This window comes from Manduca sexta, chromosome 12 (genome assembly GCF_014839805.1).
Source record: "Manduca sexta isolate Smith_Timp_Sample1 chromosome 12, JHU_Msex_v1.0, whole genome shotgun sequence".
NCBI classification, from domain to species: Eukaryota; Metazoa; Arthropoda; class Insecta; order Lepidoptera; family Sphingidae; genus Manduca; species Manduca sexta.
The window spans coordinates 11,136,369-11,153,803 of NC_051126.1; the positions used below are offsets into that span (position 1 = coordinate 11,136,369).

A 17,435-nucleotide genomic window follows, 5' to 3' on the forward strand; every position below is an offset into this window, starting at 1 on the left:
AATTTCTGTTATTAAAAAAAAATAAAAATCTTGTTATATAAAATCTTTATTAAATATTTATATTTAATTTGAAATTACTGAAGTAGGTAAGTTATTTGCTTAAATGTTACAACTTGAAAAAATAAAAATAATGCAAACAAATACGTTCTCAACGGTAAGTCATCGCCGTGATTTACCTTGTGTTTATTATCACCAAAATAAGGCATAGTGTTAACTTATTCACAAAATGAGGCAATACATTAATAAACATAAATACATAAGTAAATAACAGCAATCATAACACACCAAAAAGCTAAGACATATTTAATTCAATATTTGCAGTAAAGTATATTTAATGATAACAGCTTGATATGTCTGATAGTGATGACTTGATCTTTGCGCCCTACTTGCGGCTGAGTGATAAATATGTAATTTCTTAATTAAGTACACTCTTAAAAACTTTTTAATACCTATAAATTCTTTATTATGCATACTATGTATGTATTATCATTATTATGATAATGTTATCATTTTATCAGTGCGTCAACGAGAACAGACTGATGTAGCGCACACACGTGCACAGTGTTCACCGTTTCATACAAACAATAGATATTATCAATGTGTGTGTAGCTTGCTCGTTCGTTTGGTTGACAATCGCGATGTGATGTATTCTACATCATCGCATGCTGAGTTATATTTTCAACAAAACATTTTAATTTTATTAATTTACTCGATTTATTTCTAAATGTTTTCTTTCATCGTGTCAAGTTTTCACAGTTTTCATTTCTAAATATGTGTAATTTGCCGCCGAAGTTCCATTCAGTGTGTCGCCTTTGTTTATCATTCTGTGGCGATAATTGCAGTGATGTTAAACTTCCAATTTTCGATCGTGATAAGGATAAATCACGACTCTCCGAGATGATAATGACAAATCTTTCCATAATGGTAATGATTTTGCATAGTACGTAGCGGTAACGGGCACTAAGGTGGAGTTTTCTCGTGTGAAAGTTTAGCGTAAGCGTATGAGATTGTGGATGCTGATAAGCGCCATTAACTTTCTCGCGGGTGTTGGGTATTTTCGCGTTGTGATATCATATTACGGCCCACGCGTCGAGTGCTCGACACTATGACTAATGTCATTCGTGGAAGTGATATGCGAGCGTGTGGCGGCGAGCTGTGTATCAACTGCCGCGCTGCCGACTGGCGACCGCGGAGCGCCGCTGCTGCGCTGATAACAAAGGAGCGCCTAGAACTCCACTCGCTCGCTACCTGGGTCGGCACTCGGCGCTCACTTGCCGCCCTGGCTCTCACCCTCACACCCAACAAAACATATTTTCAACTGCACTGTTCTCAAACTCAATATACTGTACACAGCTATTTTGGGTATTCAATATTTTCTAAATATAGATTTATATTTTAAGGGAATCAATCTGCAGGGGGAATGCTCCCACTTTTGTCACACAAAAGTTGTGGAATACAAGTTTTGTATTTTCCTAATGTGTTTATTATCAGATTGCTTCAAATGAGTCATCATTTATGATTATGCTTGTGAAAGGTCACTGGCCACATCATCTCCATTAATGACTGTATGTTGTGTACATTTAATGTTATAAGAAATATTTTTAGGTATCTCCTGAAGATTTGCTGCCACGGGTTGTGTGTGGGAGCTGTGCACATAAACTTGATGAGTTTCACACCTTCAGAGAGTTGTCACATAAATCTGAAAGACTTTTGGAACAGTTTCTACAGTATGCAAACTCACTGTCAGGTCCAAAGGAGGTAAGTTACACTCTACTCTCTCATCTACATCACTTGAGGTATCAAATAAACATTTGTCTGACTATAGAAATATTTATTATCTGAAAAATTTATTGATACATTTATATACATTATTTTCTAAACAATATACAGGGTATGATAAAGCTAATAATTTAACAACCATACATAGCACATCATGCAAAACTTGCATCAGCATTAAGGTTTATGTAGCGGATTGGCTGGCTCCTAATCCTTTTGTTATACACTGATTTGAGTGTATTGACAAGTAAACCAAGCAACATGCCAATCAGTACAATGCAGGCAACTCCAAGGATGCTCCACAGGACATGTTTTGGTCTTAGGTCTGAGAATGTGAAATTCTTTTTGGGTATAAATGTAGAGTCCAGTGTTGGACAGAAAGTCATAGTGATGTTTGTTATGTATTCTCCACTCATTCTCATGGGGGCTGCACAGCTGTAAAGCAAAACAAAATATTATTTACCATTGTCAATAAAAACAATTCAATTGTTCAAAAGAAAGTTCAATTGTTTTGAAAGTTTGGAACTCTGTTACCAGATGATAAGGAGATGTATTTTAACAATGATCCTGTGTGGGGATGAAATAGATTCAGGAAAATTAAAAATATTAAAATTTTAACTAAGGTGTAACTTTTTGATAAAAAAATAATATATGCCAATTTAAAATTCATTGCAATAATATGTAAATATTAGTAAATAAATTTGTACAAAAAAAAAACACCAACAGAAGATATCACAATAAAATTAATAGTTCTTGATTTAAATTTAAACTTATTTGTTCTAAGTTATTAATTCACTTTTGATTAATATATCAACTATAGGAAATAATATGCTTACTATGGTATATCTCCTGGTCTAAATTTAGTGCCAGCCCCTTGTCTGGTGACAATGTTTGCGAGATCACAATTGCACAACCAGTTATTGCCGGTCATGCCTAATGTCTCCAATTTGTTCCATGGCATCAAATCCGCTGATAGTTCACTTAAGTTGTTATCATCCAAATATACCTGTTGATATTCAGTGACAACTTATTAATTAGATAAACAAATCAAACTTGAATTATAGATTTTCTTTTATTTGTTATTTAGGTGTGGAATGTTTTTAATTTTCTCTCATGGGGATGTTCTTCGGTAGGAATGGGAGGTATTATTTAAAAAGTATTTAATGTACTTGTTAACTTTTTTTTGCTATGCAATGTATACATGGATGAGGGCAAGAATGATAGTTTTCTTTATAGAAAAAGGCATTGTGTGAACAAAATTAACATTAATTTACCTAACATTTTCTATATTACATTTACACATAACAGCATACATCTCTATTATAGAAATTAATTAAAATAAACGCGAAAAATTATATTGATGCAAATTACAATATTTAGTTACAAATTTTTTGGTGCACATAAGTAAACATTAGGGCTTAAACAGACAGCGTATTTCAAACGCATCTAAACTATTCGATGCCGTCGTGACATAATATACTATATACTAATGTATGACGTAATATACTAATGTCTTTGGATCAGTTTATTTAACATTTTTTGCCCGAGATCGAACGTTGACCAAGCATTGTAATCTATGCCTTGACGAAGTGGGATGATGATAACAAGATTATGAACATTCTTGTTTTTATCTGACTAGTATTGATTTTGCGTTTCATTGATTGTTAGATAAACCTAGATTAAGATTCCAAAGGCACCAGACCGACGACATTTTAGCCACGAGCTAGATTTTGATGTCCCTTTGGTACGTGATTACTTCAAATACGCTCCAATTTCCAGTTAGCCAGTATGTATATCGTCTTTATGCATATTAGAGTAAAAATGATATCCTTACAAATGACGTAGATCTGGCAGCTTTGGGATCTTGTACTATTCATACTGATCGTTCAGCGTGCTTCCGATGACTAAGCTATGTTATATTAAAATTATGTTTACACATTGCGATTGGTTGTAAATTGTTATCATTTATCAAGTATGAATAATTAACAACAATAATTCAAAATTGATTATAAATATTTTATCTTCTTATCATATTTTAGATATAATATCGATTACATTGAATTCAATATTTTGACGGTAACTAAGGCTTTAGGGAAAATAAACCAAGTAGGTTCATCATTTCCTATATGTTATTTTACTTCATGTTAGATGCGGTGCTATTGTTCAAATGAAGTGGATGACATTGAGTGGAAAAACATCGCGAAACCAAAGCGTCTCATGTTTTACTACGGAATTCTGAATTGAAACATTCCGTTCTAATTTTAGGATAAAATTTTGCAATTAATGATTGATTGATATCAAAACATATGCCGAAATGATTAATCAGCTGACCCCGTTCTTGCGACTGTCGTGTAAGCACGCGATCTGGGCCATTTTGTATCACGTTTATATCCATTGGTGATGATTAAAATATTGCACGTTGTGTTATTGTTACACGACCATGCTATTATTAGTGGAATTGTATGGATTTTTTTTTATCACTTATAAAAATTACAAGGATAGAGTAGGGCATTCCAAAATGCTACCTTAAAGCTAGGAGATGCTATTTAAAAAAAAAAAAAATCTTTTTTTATTACACGGCTATATTCAATGTCTAATTAGATATTCTATTTGAGTGAAATGTCCGATATTCTTGACGAATTTGTCCATCTTGGGCAATAATGGTGAGCCTAGATTTTGGTGACCTACGTGACTGCGTTAGATGTTATAGTCTATGAAGGCTAGAGGTGTTTTTATAATTTTCAATCTTAATAGCTTTATATTAAATTCTTATATGTTTAGAAAGTGCCACATTTGACGTCAGCTTCCTCATATGACTCCTATACAACGTATGGCAAGATTGTCGTCAATTATAAAAATTCTCCTCTCACACCGGAAAATTCCAGACTCTTAAAAAAAGAGTAAAGTCATTCCGAAATCTGAATGAATCACACAAATACGATAGTTGTTTGTAAACGAAATCCACTACTTGTTAAACCGTACTACCACGGGTTAATAATAGAACCGCAGTTACAAAATTGGAGTGTCGTCATCATGGATAACATTATTCTTTTGTGGAAAAACAGTTATATATATCGGAACGATGATCGTTTCGGCGAAACTGACACATTGCACATTCGCAACATACTATCTAAATTAATCAGTGGCTTGTTACTTCTTTCCTCATGACCTGATTTTATAATCATCAGATAACTTTGATGTAGAGTAAGAAATATAAAGCAGGTATGATTCGTATAATAGTAAGGTTTTTGCGTATTTCCATTAGATCAAGAATTATGAAGATATTGCTTTATTTCCGGCTTTAAAACGAGTGTCGATCTCAGTTTTGGATTTTGTTTTGTTTTCGCGATAGATCGTGATTGTATTGTTAGAGATGTCTAATGAAAAAAAGTTTTTATAATCAACTCGGCGACCTCGTTTCCTGAAATCAATGGATAAACCCCGATATAGTAGGTAGTATGTTCCAGAATAGAATTACCTAATCCTATAAGTGAGGGCCGGATGTGGGTGGTATGAGTAACAGCAATCTATTCAGTTTTGATGTTGTCGTAACAAACATTGAAACGTAATGTGTGAACCTTAGCACTAGCGTTTACGGATGTTCGTCTTCTGTGTGTAAGTAATGTAATATTTAACACGTCATATGAAGATGCATGGTTGTGTTTATCTATATCCTTGATAAGAAAGGTTAATATCGAATAAAAGAGAACGTAAGTCATTACTACTTCTACCTGCCACAACACCGATTATAGAATTTACTTTTTTATCTTATGAGCGTCGGCAATAGTGATAATTCTTCCACCTTTGTCCTCAATCCAATGTTTACTCAAATTATAATGGATCTACGAACCTCCTTCAGCGTCCATTTGTCTTTCAATCCTCTGAAGGCATTGTGGCTGATGTACCTAAGGTTCGGGTTGTGGCACAGATGCAGCACCCTTAAACTCTTCAGTGGAGTGAAGGTACTGCGTTTCACTTCGTCCAAGTAGTCGTTCTCACCGACTTCTAATTCTAGTAGGTTCGACAGTCCTGTAATTAGGAGACAGGCGGTTGATATACTCAAGTATCCTGCTATAATTTATTTCTCAGAAGTATCGTGGCGCTTTTATTGATTTAAAACATGACATCATGACATTTAAGTGCCCAGTCTACTGGCTTCTCCGGGATTTTTTTAGGGCGATAATTGTCAGCATGTATGTTAAGACTTGGCGAAGTGATTTAGTTCCATTGGATCTCATTGCTGGTATTAAATTGTAAGAAAACTTAACACAGATATATGTATTACGCAAGCTTAATATATGATATAACAAATACAAATTGTTAGACGGTTAAAATTAGCACAAATAAATAATTTTACTTCTCAAAATTACGATCAAATATAAAATGAATACCAAGAACATGTCATGTTCATGCTAAGATATAAATCGATGGACGTCGAAATGGTTAAGCATAAAAACGTTAGCTCAAAGTACTTACCGACGAAACTGTCGTCATTAAGTTCGACAATGGGGTTATTGTTGAACGTCAAGTACTTCAAGGTGTTGCCGACGAGGCTCAAGCTCTCCGGCACGGTCACGAACTGGTTGTCCGATAGATCTATCTGCTGCAGTTTGGCTAGGCCCTTGAACGCGTCAAGCGGTATGCTACCAATCTCTGTTTTGGATAAATCTAATACCTGTGAAAATAAATATAATTTGTTTGTGATTTACGAAATTGTTTTCCGGTAGCAGTTGACTTGTTTTGCCAAGTGCGACTTCTCGATTAGATATTAAATGTCCGATATACGGATAGGTATGTCCTATTAATGTCTTTTGGGACGAAAATATAAATCGTATCACTCACCTCCAAATTCCTTGCACTAGACAATGCGAGCATAGTGACATGGTCCAATATTTCTATGGGGTTGTTGTTTAGATACAGTCGCGTTAAATTGGGCGTGTATTTGAAAAAGTATCTGTCCAGTGAATGGATCTTGTTATGTCCCAGGTTGAGAGTCTCCAAAGCTATGTCACCGTACACTCCGTTTTTGTACGGGCCTTGGAAAATTTCGCTTCTGAGTACGTCCCCTAGAAGAAATATTTTAATTATAATTGTTTATTTATGGGACTTGCGTATTAAGACTAAACAGTGTGATTAAGTGCTTGTTATATCCGGTAGAAGTCATTTTAGTTGATTGTCATTATTCGTACGTTTCGTACCGTATTACTATTTACTACCGTATGCGTAGTTAGTAAGTTTTCTATAAAAATATAAAAAAATCTGATTTGTGTAGGTAAATACTATAACAATCAGATTCACATTTTATGAGGATCATACAAACGTTTGTTAGCGGGAAACGAACTCGTGACCTCTCGTTCTTAGCTGGCTATTCGCCATCTGCGCCATAGAGGTCGACAAATATTTAGTTGTTAGAAATAGCGATCAAATTACTGTTATTCCAGTTTGTTTATACAATTCACCACGATGATGTCACTAGAACTTTCTATGTAGTTGTATAACCTAAATTGACGTGAAGACGACCGTTGGATGCAGGTCTTGTCTCCAGTATTGGACATATTCGGTAAAAACATTTTTGTTGTGTCTCCATGCACTATTTTCCGGTCAACAACGTCGCCACACAGAGTATTTGCGAAAAATATAAAAAGGAAAATGTTGAAACGTAGCTACATTTTTCATCTTGCATGGTGAGTCGGAATGTTAATAGATTTATTTTCATTGCGTGAAAATTAAAGTATTATGAAAGTAAGCTCAAAACCTTGGTGACACTTGAATTAGTTTTGTTTTAAGTTTAAATATGTAAAGTTACTTAGAAATTAATATTTTTATACATACAAATTACATTAAAAAAGAGTTGGCTGTGCAAAACTGATTAAAATATATTTCTATGATTTAGAAATAACTGTTACTTTACGCTCAACAACGAAGACCTCACAAAATCAAAAACAATCATTGTTTTAAAAGAATATGTGATGGCTTGGACTAATCGTCTAAAACTTTATACAGGTTTTCTTAAAGTTTCCTCGAACGAAGTATAGTATAGTCGGGTCAACTTAAAATGGTCACTCACTTAATATTATGAACTATCATGCTTAAGGAGGCGTCGCGTCATACAATCTAGTGAAGTGCTATGCTGCCGTGCTAAGCGCAAAAGCGGTATGTCAGGGAAACCTTATTTCGAGATAATCAAAGTTTTGTAAATATAGATTTATAGTTTTGTATGTAAAATTGAGATAGGGAAACTCTTTTTAAGTTTTTTTTAAGTAGTTCTAAACAAGATATCGTTATTTAGGTAAGGATGGGTATTTTTTTAAGCTGTCTGACGACATAATTTGATTTGATTTTTTTTAAATACCATTTTTGAGCTTAGTATTATGTGTATTTTATACTACATACGTTATCAGCTCACAATAACAAACACGTATCAATTTTATCTATTCTCGTTATGACAACGATGACTCGAGCGTTATTATAAATTAATGATGGTATTAAATTGTAAACACCGTGTAATCCTTTTTGACGCATTATACAGCACACTGTGATTGTCTTTTATGAACTTAATTATTATTTTATACAGTTTAATTAAACTAAAGCTGTTGCTGCTATAGCCCTAGGTTATTCTTCTGAAGGGCCGAGTCCCGGCCAAATAACGTTAGGAAAATTTACACCAAGTATTGACGCAACGGAAATCGAACCTAAAACCTTCCAGTTCACTCCCGGTAATTGGTTGTATTTATTATGGGCCTAATATCTTGTGTACCAAAAACCACCCGTACGCCATTCACCTTTTTTTTATTATAAAAGATATAAGTCAAAGACGACTTTTGTAATCTAATATTTTCCAAGTTTGGCGCGAAGTCAGTTGCTCATTCGGTCGTTCTTTTATTAATCGACTTCAAAAAAGGAGGAGGTTCTCAATTCGACTGTTTTTTTTGTGTGTGTTTGTTACGCGAATACTCCGCCAATCGTGGACCGATTTTTATTTATATTTAATTAAAACTTAAACCATGTTAAGTCTTATAATAAGGCTCTACTAGTTAACTATCAGATTATCTTATTACGTATAGATAAAGATAAGTTATCTCGTCGCTCACCCGTTGGCTAACTGTTATAATTACGGTTATAAAATTTGCTTCCTTTGTTTCTCATTTTCCGCCTGTTTTAGTTGAGCAATGACGCTATTATTCATAGAATCATAGACAAAATAAGAACATGATACCGCATCGTTGGTACGAAGCATGACCGAGTTACAAAAATCATTAAATAACGATATTACAGCGATACATGGATGTTTGCTTGGTTTTTTGTTTGCGCCGGAGATATGTAAATCTATATTACGCTATTAATATTTATATTAATTTTGTTTGCGGCTGCACTTGCGTGATTTTTTTTCCTGGAAAACTTCTCGCGTGTACTTTCCCGGGGTAAGCAGAAGGTTATTTTAATACGAGACTTACTGCCGATGACAATAAATTATTCTATTCCTTTTTTCAATCTACCGTAAAAATGGACCAATCAGGACAAAGTTTTTTTTGGACATGCTTACAATTTTTTTTTTATCGATATCGAAGATGAAGATCAGGGTAGTTTATTGAAAATGGCCGTCAGTCTGTGTGATAAATTTCATCCAAATCTATTCAGTGACTCATGTGGTTACTTCTAACAAAGATACGAAAACTTAAACAGGCTATAAGTCATTGAAATGTAATACATTATAGAGAGGAAAAGTTCGTGAGTTGCTTTGTAGATTTGTTAGGGCTCATCTCTGTAACTACTGAACAGATTTTAAAAATTCTTCCCCTAATAAGAACCTATATTACTCTTAAGAGCTATGAGCTACTTGTATCCCAGGAAAATATTTTAGGCGGGTAAAGTCGGGGGCAAAAACTAGTGATATGTGAAACAGTATTAAATATATTTCGCTCTCATGGCGGATTTGGCAATTTTTTTAGTACTTACTTAAATAACTGCCGCAAGTGTTAGTTTAAACAAGATCATTTCACTTCGCACATAGGAACAGGACTTCCACGTGAATGACGTTGCGAGTAAAAAAATGCATGAAATAAATACTAATATGTTATCAAGGGCAGACAAGATTTAATGGAATATAATTCCGTGGAACTTTTGCGTACCAAGAATAAAAAAAAACGAGAGGGAAAGGATCGTGTTGGCTTGTTGAATGGGTTCGGAATTTAGTAGAGTTTGTTTATGGATCATTTTGAGGATTTTCCATCCTCGCACGCATACTACAACTCCTGTAAGCCAAGATGGACAGTGGTTCACATTTTTATAAGCGGCAGTATGGCATGTTGCATGGACAAAAGAAGAAATATTTCATTCATTAAAATGTTAATGCAGATGATATTACTTTTCTCTTATCACCAGCAAACACGGATATAATAAAAAATAATGAACTAGGTATACAAACTAATAGCATTTAGCACTTCGACGGTGTACGGAGACTGAAACCGCTATTGAATTGGTTCAATAAATCCAGAATCATTTGTATGGTTTTTTCGATTCCATAATTAATACAAAAACAGCGATAAGTAAACATACTGGTGTAAGTTTAAATAGTTATGTAAGAGTACTGCAAAACTACGGAAGAAATTGCCGCTAGCAACATTTCCGGGCAGATACGACCTGGTGACCTTAAAAAAGGCCCTATTCCCACCTAAAATGCCGGCAACGCATCTCTATACCCACTGGTATAGATGGCAGATCGACGGGTCCTGCTTTATACGCCTATTCCATTGCAACTATATAAAAAAAAAGAAGTGCAAATACACAACTTTACAAGAGAGCGATTAACATTCTAAGTTTTGTAATTTTGTCATATTTCAACAGAAATCTTTGAAATTTTTAAATGTTACACCTCAATATTTCATCACTTATCATCAGGTGAACCGTATGCTCGTTTGCTCCCTATAACATAAAAAAGTAATAATGTGCAAATAATACTCATTGTTCAAACAGTATGCATTTCGTGCAAATCACGATGTGCTGACGATGTTTTGCGATAAGCGAAGATGGAATCCAGTGCTGTCATGATAAAGGCATCCTACAGGTGTCAAATATCTACGTGCGCAATTTGTTTTTCTCTAGTATTTTATTTACTTTGTACTATGCCCTTTGATCAGCTTACCATTAGACTATAATTGTTTGATATTATATTTGGAATTATGGTATTTGCTGGTCCATTTATAGAGTAAAAATTTCGGCGCATGAGTTACGGCGGGTCTTTGCAAAGATTTACGAATAATTCCTTTAAAAAAACAATTTTAGGTCTTTTAAATAATTTATGATATTAAAATATTTCTTATTGAAGTCTATTTAATTGGATGCAAATTAAAATGATGTTCATTTTAAGAGGAGATGCACAGAAGCATCAATTTTGGTGGTATTTTTATTGTGATATTAATTACACAATATCACATTATAATAATATCCACAGAAGAAACGATTTGAAACTTCCAAAGTTAAGATAATATATTTTAAAATATGATTTATTACTTTCTCGTAGATATTGATTTGTTATATTGACGCAAATGTTAAACATTGAAATTAAATCATTTTTTGGATTGAATAGCGGCGATAGCCTAATTTGTGTGGAACGGTCTGCCAAGACGAATGTCCGCAGGTTCACATCCCAACGGCACACAACTCTCACTTTTCATGTGTGTATTCTTTGTGAATTTATCGTTCGCTTTAACGGTGAAGGAAAACATCGTGAGGAAACCTGCACATCCGAGAAGTTCTCTATTGGATTTTCGAAGGTGTGTGAAGTCTACCAATCCGCACTAGGCCAGCGTGGTGGACTAAGGCCTAATCCCTCTCAATAGTAGAGGAGGCCCGTGCTCAGCAGTGGGCAAGTATATACAGGGCTGATATTATTATTATTATTTTGGATTTTATCGCGATTTTAATATTTTAGTTTTCTCCCGACGTTTCGGAGACTGCAGCCTTCATGGTCACGGGGACATGGAGAATTAAAACCGCGATAAAATACGAAAAATAGTTTGAAACTCGTAGGTAGCTTTTAAAAATGAGGTTAGCGCGCAGTTTTGCTGGGACGAGCGCCTCGTGCGGCTAATCCAGCGTATATTTCTGCATATCTTCAGCAAGTGGACAAAGAAGCTTGTACAGAATTTATCGGCTCCTACGAGCGTGTGATGTGGTCAGAAATTTAGAATAATACACCGGCCACACGTTTGCTTTATCTCTCATAGTTTTGCCAGTATTCACTGCTCGTGGGAAGGCTCAAATCATTCTGTATATCTGAAGTTAAGTCCATTTACCGTACTATGATAAAAAAATTAAGTATTACTACTTTGTAGATAATATAAATATCGGAACACGCCGCGCTGGCTGACTACGCTAATCTTTGGGATCTCTAAATGGTTTTGGATGCAATAATCACTGTTATTATTGTATTAAAGATTGCAAACTTCGTTGGGTATTAAAGTGTTATTGTATTACGTCGGAAAAAATATTAATTAGTAATCGCTGTTGTATAATTTATTCGACTACTACATTATAACTCTTGAATTCACTGGTTTTTGGTCTGGTTGAAAGATAAAAGCAGTCAGTGGGTTGCGAGCGACCTCCGCAAACGCTGACTTGCTCAAGTGCTGGAGCATGATTAAGATGGCGTTAGTGCCATGAACATGAACCCCCTCTTGACCTAACTGGTAAAATCCATAGGAACAATGCTATTGGTGCTGCTGAGGCGGTTGCTGTATCTCATTCTGACTTCATTGCAGATTGAAGTCTTTAGAGGCGACAATGCTTGTAAAGATGGCAACGCATTGTTGTTGCTATTACGATAATAATGTATCTTAGTCGCCTTCTACACCACTGCAGATGGTATTAACAGACACCTTGTTCTACGCTACCGAACGCTACCACTGCATGATGATTGTATAAACTCTAGATTTGCACGTTTTATTTTTTAAAGTTTTAGATCATAGTCCCATAAAAAACACGCCATGCCGGTTGACTATACTTATATATTTGAGAACAATACCAGAATTTACAAGGAAAATAATAAACACGCCGTTTATCATACTATATTATCCAACGGTGAACTATTTCTAACTTATTCCACTGAGCCATTTGGTTATAATTTTTCACAAGTAAAATATGACTAGGAATATTGCTTATTTATGTATCTTTCAAAGAATCGGATATTTTTATGACCACTCTAATGTGTAGCGGACATGTTGAATGAGGTCCGTGTGTTATTAACAATATTCTTTCGGTTTTTTCTTCGAAAGCCGATTATGTTATTAACCGAGCTATTAGATGGTATTCGATGTTTACTAATATAATGCGACTTATATGAATATGTATGCGTACTACTTACGGTGACTGATCCGATATGGTATATGAAATACAGCCGTGTATTATGTCAGGAAGGAGAGTGTATGATAGTTATTTACTATCGAAGTGAAAATTTATATTTAATTTCTCATACGGTCGGTGTAACTGTACTATAAGCACCAGGAGGAATTTTTATACTCTAGAAAGTTCTGATGCATCTTTATTTATCTCATAATTTTATCATTCATACAGTTTGTTTAACTCGTTTTCCAATAATATCTTTTTTTAAATCCTTCTTTAAGAATCTTTGTCGTATTACATTACCACTATGTCGCCCCATACAGTCACTTTGATCCCAGTCTATATAACACACATTTCGCCTAATACTTTTAAGATATTTTTTTACCAAAACCCTAGCTCCTTTTGATGCAGGAGTCGACAGCACATTATTAAATTCCTCCACATTATTAGCTAAAAAATGAGGTCCACTCCACACACACTCTAACAAAATATAGTATACGTCTTCTCTCACTTCACACTCGAAGCAATTTTTTGCGTGACGCCCGCATAATATTTTAATAATAATATCTTAATGTTATGACACTTCTAGAAACTACGGGCTATAACTGAGTCGTAGATCGTAGTTTCTAGAAATTGTAACAACTCCAGTTTTGTTTTAAGCTTTATGGCTAGGATATGTTTTATATTCAAACCCTTGTATTCGCTGGATCATTATAGAACGAAACAATATTAATCTTCATAGGTTTCCTTGGTAATAACCTCTCAACCCCCCTCAAGGGAGATGGATCATTGAGGGTATAAATTTTATGGTTTCCTCGACAACTAAACATTAAAGTCTTATTGTGTATAATCCTCTATTTGTTCTCCGATATAGCAATAGCAACATACGTAAATACCCATAATACATTACTAAGCATATGAAAATATACCGGTTTCTGTGACGTTAGGGACCATGGTTGCAACGTTATTTATAAGGATGACGTATATAGTGACATTTATGGAGATTCATATGGGTTATAAATATATAATTGATTATGATAAAATTAGTACGTGTTCATACAAGCACCAACTGTTTACTGATACGTAGAATTTTGAAAGGGTGAATAGTGTAACAGTAATTACAAGGTGAAAAGGTTAAGTAGCAGAGAGCAGCTGGATACAGGATTTAACAAATTGGTCTGGTAAGATATGCGTATCGTTAATTATAACTTGCTGTAACGCCAAAGTAAAAAAATCATGTTAAATCTGGATACCTGCGAGTTCTACTTAAGAACTTAGAAGGTTTGTGAAGTCTAGGCACTAACCACTATAATATGCTATAGGCTTATAAGAAACGCACGTTTGCTCCAACCACCCCTCAATTCTCATTGACTTTTCCAAAATTAGAGAGAGCTCATAATTTGTAGTCAACCACAAAAGTAGCTGAACAAACTCAAAAACTTAATCATCTATACCCATGAAGTATGGGAGAAGCATCTGTTTGTCTAAAATAACGTTAACCCATTATAATTAACTTATTGAAGAAAAAGTTTTTGACAAGGACTAAATTATTTAAGCAAATTGGAAGTGTTGAATTTGTTCAACGACTTTTGTCGCTGATTATATATGGCTGATATCACGACTGGCTCCAATTTATTGAAACAACTATTGATCCCGGTACGCCACTGGTATTAGATACCAGTGTATAAAAGTGGAAAACGTCAAATGATACGTACACTCCGTTAGTAATAAGTGAAAGTTGTAACTCGACTGTAGTCTATCGCGTTAATTATATAATTATCACTGTTGAGGTAAAATTTCAATTGCTGCTAAACGACTTTGTCTTGACAGTCGGTACGTGAACAATTTAAATTCTTATTGATAAAGAAGCAAATGATCATGTTCTATCAACGATTATAGTATTTCATCGTCATCTTCAGTGTTTGGAAGTCCACTCTTGAACAAAGACGTCCCTTAAATATGTCCAGACCAACTTGCTATACTACAATATATTTCCCATATTAAAACCAGTTAGTGCAAAATGAGAGAATAGAATATAGCGCGCATTGCAAAAAAATTTCATTTTAATAAAATTTTCCAACTTTGGCTTGATCAAAAGTTGCCACTATCTGTAGTAGATATATCTGAAAAGCTGCAATGTGTACATGATATTATTCATATAAATATTTAAACACAAACAAGCCTTTAAAGAATCTGAATGTTTGTTGAAGTTTGGCAAATATTCAAATACTATGTAAGGAATAATAGATATCATTGAAATGACACTTCTAATATGTCCCAATATCATAAAATAAACATGATAAATGTGATAATGTTGTCAATTATGCTAGTTACGAGGACCCCGTTAACTTTAGATAATAGAAGTCGAAGATATTTAACATCTTTTTTAGGTGGCATCGTAGAGTAAGGATATCTAGGAAATTTTACAAGAACATGGTATAATGGCGTTGTTGCAGACTGAAGCGCGAAGTCCTTTGGTTGATTCCCGGGTCGAATAAAACAACAATTTTACATACATTTTCCAGGAATAAAACCCCCTCGAAGGCGATCATGGTTAAATGTTGATAGACAAAACTAACGCCTAAATACCAATGGTAAAATTGTTTTAAGTATACCACGCGAATTTTCTCCAAAACTTAATCAACTCCCTAATTATTCTTTTAATTTATTGATTATGGCTCTGGGATTAATATCCTACAAAAGTTATTATTGCTAGTGTCAGATATAGGTTTTATTTCCCAAGGAAACTACACGAATGAAAAAATACCTTTATTACTGTAACCTGTTATTTTTAAATACCTATTTTATAGTGCCGTATGTTTGCTTCCCTAATTGATCAGGATTCAGTTTCATTTATCTCCCTATATTATAATGATTTCTTATGTTTACGCGAATGTTAGACATTGTAATAAAAACTAAAAACTATTTAAACGGATTTTATCGCGGTTTTTTATATTATTATTTTCTCCCGACGTTTCGAAGACTTTGCAGCCAGCCAATGTTCAGCGACTGCAGACTTCGTAGAGCGTCGACGCTCTACGAAGTCTGCAGTCGCTGAACATTCTGAAGGAGGCTCCAATCATTATTTGCGATTATACAAGCCACAAATCCTTGCCAAAGAACACCGATTCCTGCCTAGGATGATTCGCGAGGCTATTGAAATTAAAAAACACCCAAATTTCAATAGGGAAAATGGTTGGAAGCTTGCACAAGCCTGGGATCCTGTTCTACATTTAATTAAATCGGATCCCAAAAGACCGGCTGCCAGACCTCAAGACACTGTGAGCTCATTCTGCGTAGATCGGACCGTCAACCGATAAAAATTTTAAAAAGTTGTATATTTGAAAAATGTAGGTAGATATTGTAACTTTGACTTTACGGACGAACAACACCTCAGTCCCCGTGACCATGAAGGCTGCAAAGTCTTCGAAACGTCGGGAGAAAATAATAATATAAAAAACCGCGATAAAATCCGTTTAAATAGTTTTTAGTTTTTATTTCAATCCCTATATTATGTTTTTTGTTCTCGAACGAATGTGGCTCATTGATTTTATAATTTCTTTCATAATGTTTCGATAATTTTAATGAATAAGGATAACAAAAAAGCCTTGAACGAACCCGCATATTATTATCATAATTGTAAGAACATTAAATATGCATAATTTAATTTATTATTTCTTTAGTAAAGCATAAATATTTAGTCAAATTAGACTGGCCATTACAAAAGAATATCTGAAAATCTACTTAACCACGATTAATATTAAATAATGTAATTTAATTATATATTGATTATTCTAAATGTCATTGCTCAGGCCTTCCACTGTGAATAAAATCACGAGGCCATACTTCTTTCTCCTCCTCCAAGCCTTCTCCACATTATAATTGTGGAGATATTTGGGTATTTGTTAGCACATTACGCATAAATCTTCGGATGGATGAAATCTGGTAGACTAATAGAGCACGCCTCATATTACTACATAGGCTAACGCACTGTCTTGAAAAATTAGTTCCGGAAAAGACATACCTAACTGAATTGTGATCAAAAGATTGCAAGAGAAGAAGCATTGCAAGATTTTTTTTATACGTATAGAATATTTAAAACCAGAACTGACCTGAGATGCTGTTGTGGCTCAAATCCAAGTAGACCAATCGTTCAATGTTTCTGAACGCATCGTCTTCGATATCGAGGATCCTGTTCGCTTTGAAGCTGATCGCTATCCTGATGCCCGGTACGGGTCCCAGCTGCGTGACGTTAGTGATGCTGTTGTTGAAGAAGGTTATCAGCACGTCTCCATCTGTAATAAAAAAAAGTTTAACGT

The 17,435-nt window shown here is 34.5% G+C and overlaps 2 protein-coding genes across 4 annotated transcripts in view; one reads left to right on the plus strand and one right to left on the minus strand.

The window, feature by feature from the left end:
• The first annotated feature begins 599 nt into the window (after nucleotides 1-599).
• The window catches only part of LOC115440716, a 36,530-nt gene continuing 19,694 nt past the window's right edge, over nucleotides 600-17,435 (plus strand). For both annotated transcript variants that reach the window (XM_030165135.2, XM_030165136.2), the window contains exons 1-2: nucleotides 600-924; nucleotides 1,606-1,758. In XM_030165135.2, the coding sequence (XP_030020995.1) occupies nucleotides 772-924; nucleotides 1,606-1,758 (306 nt within the window). In that variant the 5' untranslated portion in view covers nucleotides 600-771. The remainder of the gene's footprint in view (nucleotides 925-1,605; nucleotides 1,759-17,435) is intronic.
• LOC115440717 (chondroadherin) overlaps nucleotides 1,815-17,435 on the minus strand; it is a 28,416-nt gene continuing 12,795 nt past the window's right edge. For both annotated transcript variants that reach the window (XM_030165137.2, XM_030165138.2), the window contains exons 3-8: nucleotides 17,229-17,411; nucleotides 6,619-6,842; nucleotides 6,253-6,451; nucleotides 5,627-5,805; nucleotides 2,613-2,782; nucleotides 1,815-2,211 (exon numbers count right to left, since the gene is read on the minus strand). In XM_030165137.2, the coding sequence (XP_030020997.1) occupies nucleotides 1,932-2,211; nucleotides 2,613-2,782; nucleotides 5,627-5,805; nucleotides 6,253-6,451; nucleotides 6,619-6,842; nucleotides 17,229-17,411 (1,235 nt within the window). In that variant the 3' untranslated portion in view covers nucleotides 1,815-1,931. The remainder of the gene's footprint in view (nucleotides 2,212-2,612; nucleotides 2,783-5,626; nucleotides 5,806-6,252; nucleotides 6,452-6,618; nucleotides 6,843-17,228; nucleotides 17,412-17,435) is intronic.